General features: G+C 40.7%; 1 protein-coding gene across 1 annotated transcript in view; it reads right to left on the bottom strand.

Annotated features, from left to right (window-relative positions):
- The window catches only part of LOC116501826 (probable ATP-dependent RNA helicase DDX10), a 91,728-nt gene extending 80,978 nt beyond the window's left edge, over positions 1–10,750 (bottom strand). The window contains exons 1-5 of the mRNA XM_032207433.1: positions 10,559–10,750; positions 3,538–3,598; positions 3,198–3,328; positions 1,509–1,667; positions 929–1,049 (exon numbers count right to left, since the gene is read on the bottom strand). Coding sequence (XP_032063324.1) covers positions 929–1,049; positions 1,509–1,667; positions 3,198–3,328; positions 3,538–3,598; positions 10,559–10,750 — 664 coding nt within the window. The remainder of the gene's footprint in view (positions 1–928; positions 1,050–1,508; positions 1,668–3,197; positions 3,329–3,537; positions 3,599–10,558) is intronic.
- Positions 10,751–17,717: the final 6,967 nt, after the last annotated feature.

The raw sequence follows: 17,717 nt of genomic DNA on the forward strand, positions 1-17,717 counted from the left end.
GAAATAACATTTATACACTCCAGCCCTCCATTTCACATGCTGAACCACTGGAAGATCTGCATTTTCAAGTAATCTGTTCAGCAGTTTGCAGACAGAATTAAAATTACAAACTCCCTGTCCTATTGCAGAAACAAAAGCACGGAATATAAAACAGTGCTGTACTACTCTTGACAGAGCAGAACAGACTCTCCTGTGCCTAAGCTCAATTTGCCATTCAAACACAGGGAATGAACAGAGTAGCACAGAGACAAAACCTTCAGAAAAGAGCGTATATTTGATGCAATTCTTGTCTAACTGCCATGAATTGTACTCAGTATAGAAAGCTTAATTTTGCACTTTATCAGCTTCATTAGCTTGTTAATTGCTTTTAAGTTCCTCAAGCTATGCTAAAAATTATGCACAGTTCTTAGAGGAAGGCAAACCCTTCCATTAAACTGAGATTTGTATTCAGGTTGGAAGGATAAAAAGAAGCAATGAAGGGAGAAGTAATCTGGCTTAAAATTCAAAAAGAAATGTCTTCTAGAACTGGCATGAAATACATACACTGTAATGAATATTCCATACAGTTAATTATCATATCAGGAAAAACAAGAGAGCTATAGGCAGAAAAGGCCAGCTTTTAGCTAATACATACCTAAAGGATAATATGGCATACCACTTGTGGTTTTTGGTTCCTCACTTAACTCGCCTACTTGTCTTTATCATCTTAAAGAAGGCACGCTCAGTAATTGTTTTGAGAGAAAGTAGACAAGACGGGTTTTGTTGTTTTCTACTTTAATTTGTCCATATGTAAACTTAAACGCTCTTTCATCTACATACTAGGATAGTCATCTACAGACTAGGATAAATTTTTTAACCGAGGAACTGTTCCACAGTTATCAACTACTAAAAATATTTCTAAGTACTTTCAAGTACTTAAAAAACTTACTCAACATTTGCAGATCAGATGCATAGAAATACGAAGTTTCATCCATGTGCTGTAGAAGCCGTCCTGGAGTGCAAATCAGCATATTTATGTGGTGGATTCTCTCAGACTCTTCTTTCAGATCCTGAAATAAGTTAAAGCAGCTGAGCTCTAACTGTTCACATTAGAAGCCCAGTGCTAGAGATCTCAGCCCTCCTTAACCTATTGATTGCTTTTTGAAAGAATTGAGCCTTTCCTCTTTCTACACATATACCACATCTTATCAGCATGCTCGCACTTGTGGCTTGAGCAAATATATTTCAGACCAATCCAGTTTAACAGGACATGAAGAGTTGGAAGGAAGTTCCATCCAGTCACATCACCTGGAAAGATGGTAAATATGCAAAAGCTCTAAAAGACAGAGAGTACACAGACAGAAGAATGAGTGGGTTGCTGATGGGTTCCCATTAACTAGTATGTTCTCTGACTTTCCCTTTTCAGGGTTTCCTTCCTAAATATTCACATATGATATGAAAGATGATTCTGTGATTTATTACAGTGCTCATCCATGCTCCCATACAGCAGTCTCCAGTAGAGGACACACCTTTCCTCCAATGATTAGACCAGCTGAGAACTCGTGATTCTTTCCCACTTTACGCAGAACCTTAAAAATTTGAAATGCCAGTTCCCGGGTAGGCGATATTATCAAAACTCCCAATCCATCTGCTGAAGTCCACTGAAGGCGATAGAGGAGTTCCAAAGCCTGAAAAAAAGTTACCACATTCTCATTACATAAATCTCCGAAGGAAAATACATAACAAAAAGTGTCATAGAAAAGATGACGTAACACTAATTCAAATAATGTCAACAAGTGAGTATGCATTTCACACAGTTTGATTAATGGACATAAGATGTACAAACAGACAAGAAATTTCCCTGGTTTTAAGGGAACCAGAAACAGATTGACCAACTAGAAAAAAGTCAATTAGTGCAGCTTTGATTTTAGACCCTCAGGAGTACCACACACACATGCTATATGGGAGCATTCCACCTAACATTATCATACAACTCAGTCCAAGATTATTCCTCCTCTTATGAATTTATACTACAGAAATACAGCCTTAGCTAATATTAATACAAAGACTTAATAGGTATAAATAACTGAGGCATTTTTGGAAAAAAAGTTTATGAGGGTGCTAAACAGCCCTTAATATTTCACTCTTCATCTGCCCAGCTCCTCCCTTATCACTTGTTTTCCCTAAAAAAGTTTTTAAATAAGGTTTGTAAAAAAAAAAAAAAAAAAAGCACTTCTACTCCTAGATCAACTAATTCTGCAATCTCACTTCTGTTTTGTTTCTCAAATCCACAAGACTCTCTTTTGAAGACACCTACCACCTACATTTTTTCCTATTCTTTACTAACAAAAATAATCAGCATAAAGCATGTCTTCTCAACTAGAGTGGGTATTCAAAACACATATGACTGTTACCACAGTTACTGACAGAACAGGCTCCAATGTAATTTATGTTTGCAAAAACACAAGTAATGTTTAAACCAAAAAAAAGAACTCCATAATTAAAACTACATTTCTTTTTCCCTTTATCCAATCATAACATGATGGGTTTTGTATCCATTTATATGTGCACTTTTAACAAACAAGATTCTCAATTTTATTTTCAATCTAAAGCAATTAAACGTAGAGCATAATGTTTAGAGGAAAACAGTCAAACATGTTATTCACAATGGGAGTTTTCATCCTGTTTTCCTGCTTGGACCTGGAAGCGATTTCTAAGGTGTTCAAAATAGACAACCAAGAAAAGGAAGCCTATTACACTTCTAGGCTTCAGTTTGCCATAAAAGGTCCAACTGTTCATATTATTTCATTCTTTTAATTTTAAAAACACACATCTAAAAAAACAAGAATGCTGAAATTTCTATGGTTTCTATAGATGTAGCTTTCGAATTTTAAAAGAATCAGACAACTAGATTGGCACAGGAAAAAAAAAACACATTCCTGAGAGAAAAACAAAGCACTTCCTAAATCACAGAGGGGCTACTGACGTAAGGATCAAAATGAGATTTCTAAGCACCAGAATACTCCTAGGGACAATAATATATTTCTTCCAGAACTTCATGTAGCTTTCTTAAATGTGACTGTCTTGGCTATCTAGGAACATCTAGACCACTCGAATTATCTCCTTTCTCTCATTATCTATTAACCTAAACTGCTTAGCATCCCCCTAATTCCCAGGTGACTTCCCAGGCTTAAGGGCAAATGATGTAAGTTACTTACCGGGATAATAAAAGCCAAGGTTTTGCCTGATCCAGTCTTTGCAGCTCCAAGTACGTCTTTACCTTGTAAAGCCAAACCTATGGTTTGCCTCTGTATCTCAGTTACCATGCGGTACTGAGCTTCCTGCAGTCCTAGCATTTGGGGTGTGGGAAGGGAAAGGGAAAAAAATATATGTCTTTATTTTTCTTTGCCCAGAGCTGTATTTTTCCATTTAGACAACACCATACATGGCAATACTCATTTAAAACTAGTTTAAGACAAAAGATTATTTATATGCAAATAAATAATACGCTCATTTCTAATGTAATTACTTTCCAAATTAAAATTTATTTATACTCACCTTTTAGAGTTTTCTTTGACAACGGAAAATCTGAAAATCTTTGAATTTCATCTGCATTTATCTGAAACAAATTAAGTTTAATCAGTGCTAAAATCAAACGTAATAGAAAAATTAAATAACCTTTAAGTCACTGTTATTTTTACTAGGAAAAATCCAGAGGAGCAATTTGTTTTTGCAGGCTACAGCAAATGGAGTAATGACAGCCACATGCCATAAAAAGGAACTCCAAGAGCTCCCATATCTCTGTGAAACAGAAGATGAAGTCTCTTCCAGCAGCTGTATGAGATCAGACATCCCAGGTAAATGTTTCCAGCCTGGTCTGTACCTGGCCAACAGTACAGTACCACTCACAGCTGATGGCACCAACACAGCACCCACCACTGCCCTCCCCATATAACTCTTACTGACAAGTCATCTCTGTCTAAACTGCAAGCAAGATAAACCTAAAGCAAAAGGAATTTATATTTACTATTACATTTCTCCCCTTAAATCAAACAGCTTGTACACTTGCATCACAAAAATCCCTTAGTGATTCTAAGAACATTTTTTCACATCATTCATAAAAACGATTACACTACTATATTAATTTTATTTTAGTATGATCCTTATTTAAGTTCTTTAAAGCTCAACTTTCTAACTGTATGTACGGATGACTAATTTAATGTAGGTGGAAAAAACACACAACTCTAAGCCAAACAAGTTTTCTTATTAAAAAAAAAAGACTTAAATCTGTTGTCAATGATGCTATAATGATGGGTTTACAAAGTTTTTCATCTCTTTACTGCTGTCGTGTACCCGGTGCTCCCAGCATGGATTTAGAAATGGGAAGTCACGCTAACCTTGTGTGTGAAATGACTGGCCTGGTAGATGAGGGGAGAGCAGTGGATATTGCCTACCCAAACTTCAGGACAACTTTCAATACTGTCTTCTCATAGCGAAGCTGCAGTATGAGCTGGATGAACAGTCAGTGCTGTGGACTGAAAACTGGCTGAACGGCCAAGCACAAAGCCTACTTGGAGGACATCAACTAGTAGAGTACCCTAGGAGGCAATACCAGGTCCAGGCCTGTTTAATATCTTCATTAATGATCTGTCCGAGGGGACAGAGCACTCCCTCAGCAGGTTTGCAGATGAAACAAAGCTGGGAGGAGCGCCTGGTACACCGTGTGGCGTGCTGCCATCCGGAGGGACCTGGGCAGGCCGGAGAATTGGGCCGACAGGAATCCAAGAAGGTCAACAAGGAGAGGTGCAACATGCTGCTCCAGGTAAAAGACACATCCCCGCACCACATTTTTCCATTTTGACTCCACAGCACTAGCATTAAGATTTCGGTAAAAATGGGGACTCTGTACAACCTCTTATGACGTGTTTTCAAGCCCACTGTAGGAATGTCAATGGCATTATAGGCTGCTTAAGGGAAGGATCAAAGGCAAAGAAAGGGAGGAATCAAGGTGGATTGGGGAAGAACAAGTGTGAGGAAATCGAGGGACTTGGAGATAAAAGGGGCTGGTCAGTATGCTCACCTGACTGAGCCCTGCACCTGATTAGCACAGCCTCTCCTAGGGTCTTAGTACATGTTGTTAAGTAATAATTATTATTTACCAATAATTATTCTTACTTTCCTTCTAACCATTCCCTGTATGGGTACATGGTCTGTTCTGAGCCCACATGAGAGACCACCAGCAGACGTCAAGCCAGAGCAGTCAGCAGCAGCAAGAGAGCCGAGTGCCACAACTGGAGCAGGACCACAAACTTCAGAGGGAAAGTCAGGGGCTGAGGCCAGATCTTGGACAGAGTGAGCAGCTAATGCCAGCCACTACTCATCTTCCATGTGTGAGTATATATTTCACTAATAAATGTTAATCCTGACTAGCAGGAGAGGAACATTGCCTGCTCTCCATGTCGTTCAGGTGTGTGCAGGTACTGAGTGTATTCAGGTGTCTCTTACAAGGGTTGTGGTAGAAGCACTGCCCTCTCTGCTCATCGGTGGCTGACCACGTGTGCACACACACTCACCCACAGGAATACACGCTCATACTCACTGCAGGCTGCACCTCAGGACCCAGCACTGCAGCAGCCTTACACCTGCCTGACTGGGACAGGAGAATCCCCCTGGGTACTGAAGCTCAACGGGTTCAGCAACCTCTAACATCTGGTTTACTTGATTTTCTTCGGCTGTCCTGCAGGGTACAAAACATACTAAAGAAGTAGCTCAGTGTGCTGACTCCTACTGATTTACTTCTCTGTGTACATCCACCTCTAGAGCACATTGTGAGGTGTTAATTCTCTACTCACACACACCAAGAGTATGCATTTGATTCCACAAGTTTGCTGAACAATTCACAAAAACACTGAGATGTCAAGTAGAGATCTTAAGAAAAATGTAGTACTTTCAAGTCTTCTCTAGTCAATAGCATACCATCAAAAGATGCAGACAGCTTCTGCTGGCAAAGTTAACAATCAATAGCAGTAAGACAGCACAGAAGCCAGAGAGAGAAAAGAACAACCAAAAGTACAAAATAAAGAGACCCCTGTATCTATAACGCCTGAGCAGACTAACAGAAAGGTAGATGACAGCTCTGAATGCACACTGACTAGCAGCCACTAAGTGAGATTTCCAGATGACAACCTCGGAGCTTCCTCAACCCTTTCCTTCCTAACGGATACCACTTACCTCTAATGGGCTGTGGAGCAGAAACCTCCCAACAAAGGAGCCAACCAACGTGGTCCTCAGACGTTTATGACAACTTGCGACAGCACTTCAAGAAAGCCTCAAAGAGTTTCTGAGCTGTCAAATCAGGCTTGAAATACCAAACTTTCTGCCAGCCCTGCCCATTACAGAAAACCGCGAACTGTATTTCTCTGAGGATCTATGCCTGTTTAAAGCACCCAGATCACAACGCTGCTCTCTGCAGCCAAGAGCTCTCTAGTAACAAGGAAGGAACTTATCTCAAGACCAAACGTGTACATTAAAAGGCAGTAACACCCTTATTAAAACCCCTTTTTGACACATTCCAAGACAAAGCTCTTGAAAGATAGATTTCAACCTTTCACTGTGTTCTAGCAGAGCAATTAAACTTGTACCAAACTTTATTCAGAAATCTTCAAGGTGAATTATTTAACTTGTGCCCTGAGAAGCACAGACTTTAAGCTAGTACATTTCTGGGACTGGGAAAGAACTGCTATCTGAAATCATTATTTTAAAAGGTCTGGCTGTCACAAATTGTATTTCGAATCAATATTTCCCAAATTCAGTTGATAATTGTGCAGATATTGTATGGCATGCAATACTGCATATTGTGCTAATTCTCAGTCTTATCCTTTAGCATCTAAAGCAATAACAACTCCCTGATGTACAGAGGTTCAATTTAATTTCAACCAAGAGATTGTTCACATTGGAAAGGAGTACACCTAAAGAAAAGACTGTTTTACTAACACTATTTTACTATTTCACTAAGAAGAATTAAAGCAGTCTACTATGTGCAAATAAAGGGATAATTTTAATAGGTTTTGACACAGAACAGACTACCACAACAATGTGAAACTATTTAAATAATTAGAACTGCTACAAGTATTTCAGCGGACAATTTATTACTGGGTCATGTAGAGTTAAAAAGAACAGATGTATTAATCACAACAGAGACTAATACTATTTTACTTTTCTACCTTAAACTCCAAAAAGTCAATTAAAAAGTCAAAGCATGCATAAGTCAAGTTCTTTCAAAGACTTCCAAGAAGGAGAAAAAGTAAGAAAAATATTAAAAGAGAGAGCACAAGAACATTAGGAAGGGTCATATCACCAAAGCTTCCCATGTTACTTCTCTGCCCTTCAAAGAAGGATCAGTTGAAGTACCCTAAAACTCCAAAGATACTGGCTTATTTTCAAATAAAGTCAGGATGGCAGGAGTAAAAGGGATTGATGCTAAAGAGCTAGAAATAGGGAAGAAATGCAGAAGATCAATAGAAAAACCTTGTCAGGGACCAGAGAAGGAGTCATGAAGTCTGAAGACAGGACGCTAAGCAGTCATCCACTGTATGTTCATCAAGAAAAGACTCCTGGAGCGAGAGAACAGCAAAAACCCAGAAGAGTTGAGGCCAGGAGTCCCAAGAACAATCCTAATACGTATGCTTACCCTGTCTTCATTCTGATGGATAAATGCCTGACCGCTACCAGCCCCTCTTCTTTAACCTCTATAAATGCACCCCAAGACAACCTCCCACCACCCACTCCTTGCCTCTGTCCCTCCCAGCTCCAAAGAGTGACACAGAATGACTACCCATGTCCCAAAAGTAGATAGATGCACAGACAGATATGCACACCGGTGACAGAGCCTGGCATCCTTGTGTGTTCACATAACCAGTTAGTTTGTATGGCAAACTAGCTCAAATATTGTAGAATTAATTGAAAGACATGTCTACAAGGCCTTTTTAAAAATTCTATGTAAAATGACTAAAAATTAAACACAAGTTCCAAATGTATAAAATGTGTTTTGGGGGAAATGACGGCATTTGAATGTTACACAAAAATATTTAAGTCTAGGAGTAGCAGAACAGACCACTTAAAAAACAGAACAGGGCCCACTCAGCCTAAAAGTCTGAGGATCACAGATCTAACCACCACAATCAAGACATAAAACCCTAAAATTTATGTGGGTGAGAAAGGAATGCTGACCTCACTATGGAACAGAATGGTAGAGAAACTATTAAAGAACACAGTTTTATTGACTGACTGTTTGTATGCATTCCTTCCAAACCTTTCTTTTGCCTACATACATCTGTGAGCAGCACACCCATACCCTGCTACCTGCCATGGATGCATTCCTGTAAAGTTCAGTGATAGGACATAGCAAAGTATTTCTTCTCCCTAAGAAGTAATGTAATAGATGGGGATACACGGGGATTTAATGCATGCATACAACTTAAATGTAGCAAACTGTATATGGGGAACAGACATTGTATGTACGTGAAGAAACAAAGAGGCTAAAGCAGCATCAAGAAAAAGAGATGTCAGCTTCCCAGAGCAGATCAGTTATCAAAAGACTTCAGCCACTTTATCTCTGAGGCTCAAGAGAAATCTTTTAATTCAAGCATTGCTTGCTTCCTCCTTCTAAACAATTACATTTTTTCATTATCATCTTTCTCAAATTAATTAAGCTTAACTACAAGCAAATGACAGATGAACGGAGGTCACATTTTCCAATTAAGTCTCACAAATGAAGAGGCTGTAATCCACTCCAAAAGGCAGCATCTCCTCCAGTTGAGGATTCTGATCATCCTGTTTTTACCTCTTGAGACTCCCACGCTGTATGCATATAACTTCAGCACACAAGAGCACTGTATTACTTAAGTTTTTGCATATATCAATCTACTACATTAAAGAAAATAGAGGAAAGGGGGAAAAACTATCAACTGAACTAAGCTACTTTATAAGGCCAATAGCAATTACCTGCTTGGAGTATTAAACAACCAGTGATGCACCTCCAAAACAAGAGATTGTGAAGAAAAAATAGCTAAATATTGTGATAGTACCCTAAAAGCAACGCAGAAGCCTAACTTCTGTATGGCATTACCAAGTAAATGAAAACTACTGTCGTATGTAGAAACAATTAGGGCCTGAAAATAAGCAAAGTTAACTTCACACTACACATATCCACTCCTGTACACAGAAATGAAAAAAGCAATCTATTGTAGAAATACCACAGCTAGGTATATAAACAGCAAGGCCACCACTCAGGGGCCTGGGCAGAGTCTGCAAACTCTGTACCTGGCCTGTGTTGAGCTGCTTTAACCCAGTTTTCCCCTTGCACACACACACCTTCCAGAGACCATGCAGAGCCAGCTGCCTAAGCCGAGGTGCCGCGATACCATGACTGAGTGCAGGAGGCTTTTCGTTCCTCAGCAAAGGGCACATACCTGACAGTGGTCATCCCCCTCAGAAATAATACGAGCTTCTAGCAGTGCAAGTACTATTCAGCACCTAAATCTTCTACAGTCAGTACAAAAATATTGCTGAAACAAGTCAAGACTCAAAATTTATCCACGAGATGTATTAATCATTTATATAGGTACCAACTTTAGTTTTTATCATGAAAACAACATAGGGCACAAGCAATAAGCCCATTTTTCCCCCTGTGAAATAATCTGTGATTCAAAACAGTAATTTGAAGTATACCATTTGTTTTTAAAACAGTAAAACAAATGACAATGTGAAGCTGGATCTTAACAAAGAGCCGTCTCAACTTCTGCATGGTGACAGACACATTCCTCCCATACCTACCTTCATTACCTTCTGCTCAGTCAAAATCCATCAAAAAGCCTCTACTACCAGCAATGCTGAGTGCTGCACAGCCAAGTACAACTGCCACATTCCTCCCCGATGGCAGCTGCAAATTCAGCAAATGTTGGCAGGACGTGTGCTTAGCATGTATTGCTGCCCTGAGTCGTTATCCATAATTATAGTATTTTCCGCTACATGGCTTAAAAGATGGCCATCTCCCAGAGGCCTGTAAGGGAATCTGGGTGACAATACCAACACCGCCAACCTTGGCACAAATATTCAGTTATGTGGTTCCTGACCTGATGCTAACTAAAGTGAAAAGGTGATATTTGCCTGTTCAGCATCTTCTATGCAGACAGAAGTGTCCCATCCCCAATGGCCAGGCATCCGTGCTGCCTGGTCAGAAGGGACAGGTACCACTCTTCACAACCATCCCCACCATCTGCTTCGGCCTCCTCCTCCTCCTCACTGTGCTCTGGCCCACTCGCTGCCCCCAACCACCCCATGGGGCTGCATTACCACCCTCTGATCTGCCTGGGGGGAGGCATGGAGGCGCCTCGTGGAAGTGAAGAGCCCTTCTGCCTGCACAGAGCCCTATCACACACTGCCCTGACGCCATCAGCCACATAAAGCTCCCACTCCCTAGCCACGGGGGTGCTCCTACATCCTCCTCCTCCTCGCAGGAGCCCCCCTTTCCCCTCGCATCCCTTCCCTCCGTCGGGACAAACCCCCCCATGTGCCGTACCTGCGGGTATTGCTGCACCAGGCGGCTGATGCCCTCCCTCTCCACCTGCCACTCGGGCCGCTCCCTCTCCTTGCGCTGCAGCCGCAGCCGCTTCGTGCGCCGGGTGTACTTCTTCTTCCAGCGCTCAAAGCTGCGCACCGGGTCCACCGCCGCCGACCCCCCGCCGCCATCCCTACCACCAACCCGCCCCATGCTCCCCACCGCCCCGCGTGGGCCGCGCACAGCTGCCGGCTCGGAGCCCGTCGCCGCCGGAGCGCGTCAACGGCTGCGCCGCCGGGGCTGTGCCCGGCCAGGCCCCGCCTAACGCGGTCAGGCTCGGCCGCTAGGGGCGCGGTGGGGGGCGCTGGGACTTGCCCCGTAGCTGCGGGCCTGACCAGGGCCCGGCCACGGGCACATGGCGGGCGTGGGGTTAGGGCAAGGCAGCGTCCCGGCTGGGCGGTGGGTGTGAACAGCTTGTAGTGCTGCAGCTGCTTCTGCGGAGGGGTTGCAAAGGGTTAATAAAATAAATAAATAAATATAAATAAAATAAAATATTTATTATAATAAGTAAAGAACTGGCCTCGTGGAGTACAGCCGAAAAAGCGCACTTCGTGCAGTGTAACCAATGAAATGCCCCTCAGTGTAATATAACCAAACTGTCCTGTTAGTGGGGCATGCGGCATAAATGCTCTGTAATGGAGACTATTAAAAGCAGAATATTTTTGGTTTCGTTTTTAATTTAATAGAAAGCAGTACGTGCTTAGTACTGTCGCGAATGTCCTCTGCAATACCCTGTTATGGAGGGAACAAGAGGAAGAATTCTGTGGTAAAACCTGTTAATGGTTTAGTCACTGCTGAGAAAAATCTTAAATTAGGAAAAATCAAAAAGCAGTTGGTCAAGGGGCCAACATATCACAGAATCACAGAATTTTTAGGTTGGAAGAGACCTCAAGATCATTGAGTCCAACCTCTGACCTAACGCTAACAGTCCCCACTAAACCATATGCCTAAGCTCTACATCTAAACGTCTTTTAAAGACTTCCAGGGATGGTGACTCCACTACTTCCCTGGGCAGCCTGTTCCAATGTCTAACAAATATGGTAGGCCTTGTGTTTAAGACGGTGGATTTAAGCTCCTGTTTTGACCCTTCACAATATAGTTGCAGTTACTCTCACTGACCATAGCTAAAAGCCTTGAATCATGCAAATGGCTTGCAGAGCATCACAGGGAAAACTACAAAAATGCAAATGAGTTTTACACTGTGCAGTGGAGGGGGGCTCTTTACAATGCACAGACCTATAAAATTAACTAGATTTAATCAACCTGCAAATGTACATTATCTTTATGTGTGCAGAGTATTAACATCTTCCTAGAGGGAAGGTCTGCATCATATCTGGTTGTTCTGCAGTCACAACCAATGTGCTGAGTCAAGTTTTAGCACCACATCAGCACATAGGATTAAAAACAAAAACAGGCTACAGAGTCATCAGGCCACATCAGGAAGAGAAAATTACAACGCACTGTCATAAGAAGGAAGTAAACACTTCAATTAGGGGAACAGTGAAAGACTCCCAAAATAATTAGGTCTCTGATGAGGGTTTGGAATTCCAGAAAGCCAAGGGAAAAGGGAGTGTCTGTTAATTACCTCCACTTTTGCCATAAATATGTTGACTGTATCGTTAAGGGTGTTTTCCCCTCCTCCCCAAGACCAGGGAAACCAGTGATTATAAAAATGTTCGTTTTCCCTTTAAAATACATTAAATTTCTAATTTCAGGAACAGATGGAAAAATCTCCATTAAAAATGCCCTGATGGGATCTCTCCTCCCAGATACAGCTTTGAATGTGTTTTTCTCTAGGGGGTTATTTGCTGTTAAGATTAATAAGGAATGATACTGAAGTTTTTATTCTTAAAACAAGTATGTTTGCACTTGGTGAAACAAATGTTTGTAGGAGGTGCTGTTCCACCCCAAAGGGTATTCTGCTGGGGCCTGGCACATCTTTCCTATGATTACAGCTCTGGACCTTGACATATAAAGCAAGGTCCCAGTCAAACATAGTCAGACTGTTGCAGAACTTAAGTGTCACTCTAAATTTTTCTATTTGTCTGCCCATAATAGCAAAGCAAACAAACAAAAACCCTCCTCTATAAATTTTTCTGCTGTAGCAGCAGTAAAGTTTAACATATTTATAAGTAAATGTACACGTAAGTGTTGTGTTTGAACATGCCATCTTTGCTCGCTGTGGCCTATGTTTTGCCTACAGGCTCATTTCTCTAATAGCAGAACAGCAGGAGTGGTCTGATTCACTACAGACATAAATCCTCAGTGAAAAAAAGTTATACGGAAAATTGTATCGAGCAGTTGTATTTCCGAAACAAGGCTGTATGCTGCTATATGAAAACTTCTAACTATGCCTGGGCTTTTTTTTTTTTCTTTCAGTGTTTTTTTAATATTATTTTTTTCTTTAGCCAAGAGTCCAGATATCAGAAAAGGAAGAATGGAAAGCCAAAAGCCGCCTGTTCTGTAACCCACAAGAGAAGGTAAAGTTCTGGAGAGCCTCACCAGCCCTTGTGGGGGAGTTTTGGGGTCCAAAAAGGCCCCCATGAGTTACCATTCTGTTTAGTCTGGTTTCTCTGCTCTGCTCCTAAACCAAGGGGCTTGCCCCTCAGAGAATGATTTGTAGAAGTTTACCTTCTATGCAGGAAAAAATGTTACCCTATGAAATTTGATGTATTTATAAGGTACAAGACTTCTGCAGTTGTTTTGTATAATATTATCCCTAAAACTGGCAAAATCAGAGATATTTCTCAGTAAGAAAGAGGGAAAGAGACAGAGAAAAAAAATGCCTGTAAAAGCAGACAAATAAGTGACTCAAGCATTGTTGTTTACGTGCAATTTGGGGGAACGAAAGAAGGGAGTATGGATATCGCAATAAATGTAGCAAGGCTCCATGCAAGATCATATTTTAAAAGACATTTTTTTCATTAAAAAAAATGGTAAACACTGGTTACACTAACATCTGCACACACATTTCACTCTCTCTTTCATACTCCCTCTTTCATATTCATTCTTTTATGCTTTAAAGCAGAAATACACATGTGTCTGGCCAAGGTTATCTGTGGTGATAAGGGCCACTGTGTCTCAAGGTCAGAGCCCTGAGGGCACTCATAGGCTTTAATGGCCCTGGTCAGCTTCACCTGGGGCCTCCCCACACACCCTGGCCTCAGGCCCAGGAGCCCTGTTTTGGCTCCACCCTGGGGCTTCAATCCCTGCCTGAATTATGTCATAGGAGCGCTGGTCTCCAGCTCAGCCATGGCTGTGCCCGTTTGTAGCCACAGAGTCCATTGATGGGGACTTTGGGACCGACTTTCTGGCTTGACCTTGGACCTACTTGGGCACTATGGACCTGCTTGGTCATCAAAGGGCTATGTCTGACCCTGGCTTTTGCCACCAGGCCATAATCATGGCCCTAACCCAGCAATTGATTTCCCAGCTTGACCTTGGACCTGCCCCATCACCACAGACTTGTCTGCTGAGCTGGATTCTTGATTGACCCTGGTTGCCACCCATGGGCTTGTCCTGCGCCTTCAGTTGAGGTCAGTGGAATAGACAGTGGCTCTTTCCTTGCTGGCCACATTATCATGCTTTGCTCCCAGCTCTAAGGGAGCAGTCACCTTCACTGTGCCCTGACAGTCAAGCCCTCATCACTTCTTCCAGGTCCAACTTGAATGGTGACAATGGTGCGTGACCTTTGGCATCCTTATATGCTCTCTACACAAAACCTCAGGGCCAAATTGAGTTGTATTATGCTACTGTTGCTCCAGATCTGTATTGTGGGGCCTTCTCCATGGCATGGCCTTAGTACAGATGGCCTTACACCCAAGTTCTGTCAATTCCATTATTCTCACCTATATTCTTTCTTGCAGTTTATGGTTGTTTGTAGTCTCTTGGCTTGCTATGCACGCATCACTTCCTGTACTTCTGCTGTGCCATTTCTTCTGTTGCCTCATGCTACTGCATAGCACTCTCATTTACATTCCATGTATCCCAGTTTAACATTCTCTTTACAAATCTCCTCAGGAATTTAATATAACTAGGGCTTGATTTCATTTTTTTTTAAATGTAAAATTGTGTATGTTTAAGTTAAAGTTTGGGATTTCCATCAAATCTATTATTGTTTTGTACCAACCTGTTTTCTTTCAAATTTTCTAAATAATCTTTATCACTTATCTGAAGAAGTAATTAGGAAACCAGAGAAATTGCTAAATCGCTCCTAGAAGCACAATATGTCCACAAAATACCACTGAAGACTTACTCAATGAAACAGCCAAGTACTAGGACAATATCCATATATGAGATACTATGGACACTCCACTCCTTTTCTTCTGAGGCTTATCTTGCTGTGCTTCAGGAGGTTTGAAATAAAGCAGGTAAGAGTTTGCATCTGAAGATTGTGCTCCAGTGTCTTTGAACGAGATGGAAGCCTGACAACTCCCACAACAAAAAGATGGATCTGCAGTGTAATATTTTCAGTACTAAGGTGTAACTCCAGACTGTTTTGAAAAATATATATATGAAAATGGCAGACATATTTATGAATGTTGGTTTCAATAAAAGTAATGTTCCTGTAAGAATTCATTAAAAAATGTATCTGGCTGAAGGCTGTACATTATGAGATAGAAAAGAGGTACTCCTACTTGGAAAAAAAAAAAAAAAAGAAAAGAAAAATCACTTTAAACAAGCATTAGTAGGTACAGTCACCAGAACTGTTCAAAGAAGAGGTGGGTGTCAAGGCTCTGAGGGCACTATCGGATCTTGATGTCTTGATGTCTGGCCAGTCTCCCCTGGGGCCTCCCTGACCCCTGCCCATAGGCTAAGACCCCGCTTCAGCTCAGCCTCTGGCAAAGTATTACTCTGAGCACTGCAAACTGAGAAAATCAATGCTGTCAGTGTAAAACAGAGATTAGAGCACTCTTATGCAGACCCAGGTTAAACAGCTCTAGGAAGGAAGCACAGAAAGTGTCTGTGATGGAGAACAACAACAGCAAAACAGACAGAGAAAAAAATAAAAAATTAAAAATAAATAAATAAAAAGAAATCCACAGAATTTACTTTTCCAATATGGGGTATACCTCTAATAAAAGTTCTAACATCTGGATTTTTAAAAACACAGCTTTTAAACTGGATTTTCAAAAACACATTAGAAACATTTAAAAGCAATTCCTGGTCTGAGTAAATGGGTAAATTGTGATTGGGTAAATGGTAAATGGTGTCAGTTATGGCCAAGGTTATTGTGTGGTGTAACTGAGTGTCTGTCCTTTCCTCTTAGTAATGGGCTGCTGTTTCCCAACAAAATAAATACAAGTTTGCATACGACATGATGGCCTCTTCCTGTGGAAGTGATAAAATGAAAAATCTTTTACCAACTATATACAATTGCAGGAATTAGGCTTTATGTGGACACACCAAAACGTATTCTGGTCTGGAAAAAAAAAAGCAGTTAAGCCATTACTCTAAACATGATTGGATGATCCAGCTTAAAAACTCAGAACAAACTACTGACTGCATCTTTGGCAACACAGATAGATATACATAGACAACCAACACAGAGTTAATTCTAGATTTCTCACAGGTGTGTGGATTAAAATGTTTCTACCATAGAAAATTTTAGAATTAAGTCTTTTCCTTCCATGTTGGTAAATAATTTTGTACTCTGGAAAAAAAAAAAAAAACAGCTATCATATATAAAATAATATTCAAAAGATTCAAAAGTAGCTGCTTCTTGTTTGAGCCTGATCTTACCAGAGGACAAATCATGTCTTCATGGAAAGAATATGTTTGTCTTCAACGAATCCTTCACTCATTCTCCTTGGATATGGACAATTTATGAGCCACTACTGCAGAAATGTCCCTAGGTTCTTAAAAATGTCCTTCAACAAGTTGCCAAATTGGGATTCTTTTAGGAGATACTGATAATACACCCCTTAAAACCCGAGGTGAAATAGACTGGGAAAAGTGGGGGAGGAGAGGGAACTTGTGTGTTGCTCTTCTCTTGATTACTGGGATTTTGACTAAACACCAACCAATTACACAATTACACAGATCGGAATGACAGCAACCAATTTACTAAATGTTTAAATGAAAGCCACCCTCCAAAGGACAGGTTTAAGTTAACAACATAAAACTTTGTGCCACAATGTTTCAAAAATATTCAATGTATGTCAAAAACCTTGCTGGGGAGGAATTTGCCATTTTTTCAAAATCAGAAATAAAATAGGCTTGTAAAGTCTGCAGAAATGCCAAACGGAAGTGTTGGTGGAAGTGTTGGATGTTATTAGAGAGTGTTTCAGGAAAAAAAAAAAAAAATAAAGAGCTGTTTGATAGGATATCATACATATATTTCTTCTAGGAAAGATAAAGGACTTTTTGTTTTCTAGGGGTCTGCTGGTGATTCTGTTACTCGTCATTTAGTCTGCAGGGCCCTCCAAATGAACATTTCTCCAGTGAAAGCCTACCTGAATGTTAGGAAAGTTGTGATGAAAGCCCTGGACAAAGAGAAGATTTATATAGTCAAGGAAAAAGCTTTTCTCAGACTGTTGGAAAACAGTGTGACCATTTATAAAATGGAAAAGATTTAAAATAAAATAAAATAAAATAAAATAAAATAAAATAAAATAAAATAAAATAAAATAACTTATTATGTCACACTTTCAGTCTTCTAATAAAACCATCTGCTGCTTCAAAATGTTACCATATGTAGATGCCTTTTTAAAAAAGACACGGAACTGATTTTAAAACCTACAGATACAAAATCAAAACATTTTCCCTTAAAGCTAACAAAGGGATTTTTATTGAAAATTATCAGCATGATGAATCTTGCAGGCAGCATGTGACGCAGGTTGCCGAGACACGTTTTCCCTCGCAGAAATGTCACGCACACCCAGTGTCTCTGCAAGCCCTATCGCTTCACCGCTTCCTGCAGTTTGCCCCTTAGCTCTTGGCACTTCTCTGAGCTTTTGGCACAAGGACCGGCATCATGTTTATGTATATCTAAGCCACTAGGGGCCGTAACAGAACTGTAGAAATAAAAATGACTAATAAATTGTGATCATAATAGATAGGTGTGTAAAAGACTCATGAAATAATCAGGCCTGCCTTTACATGCTGGTCAGGGTCTGTA

Source organism: Aythya fuligula, chromosome 1 (assembly GCF_009819795.1).
Source record: "Aythya fuligula isolate bAytFul2 chromosome 1, bAytFul2.pri, whole genome shotgun sequence".
Taxonomy (NCBI): domain Eukaryota; kingdom Metazoa; phylum Chordata; class Aves; order Anseriformes; family Anatidae; genus Aythya; species Aythya fuligula.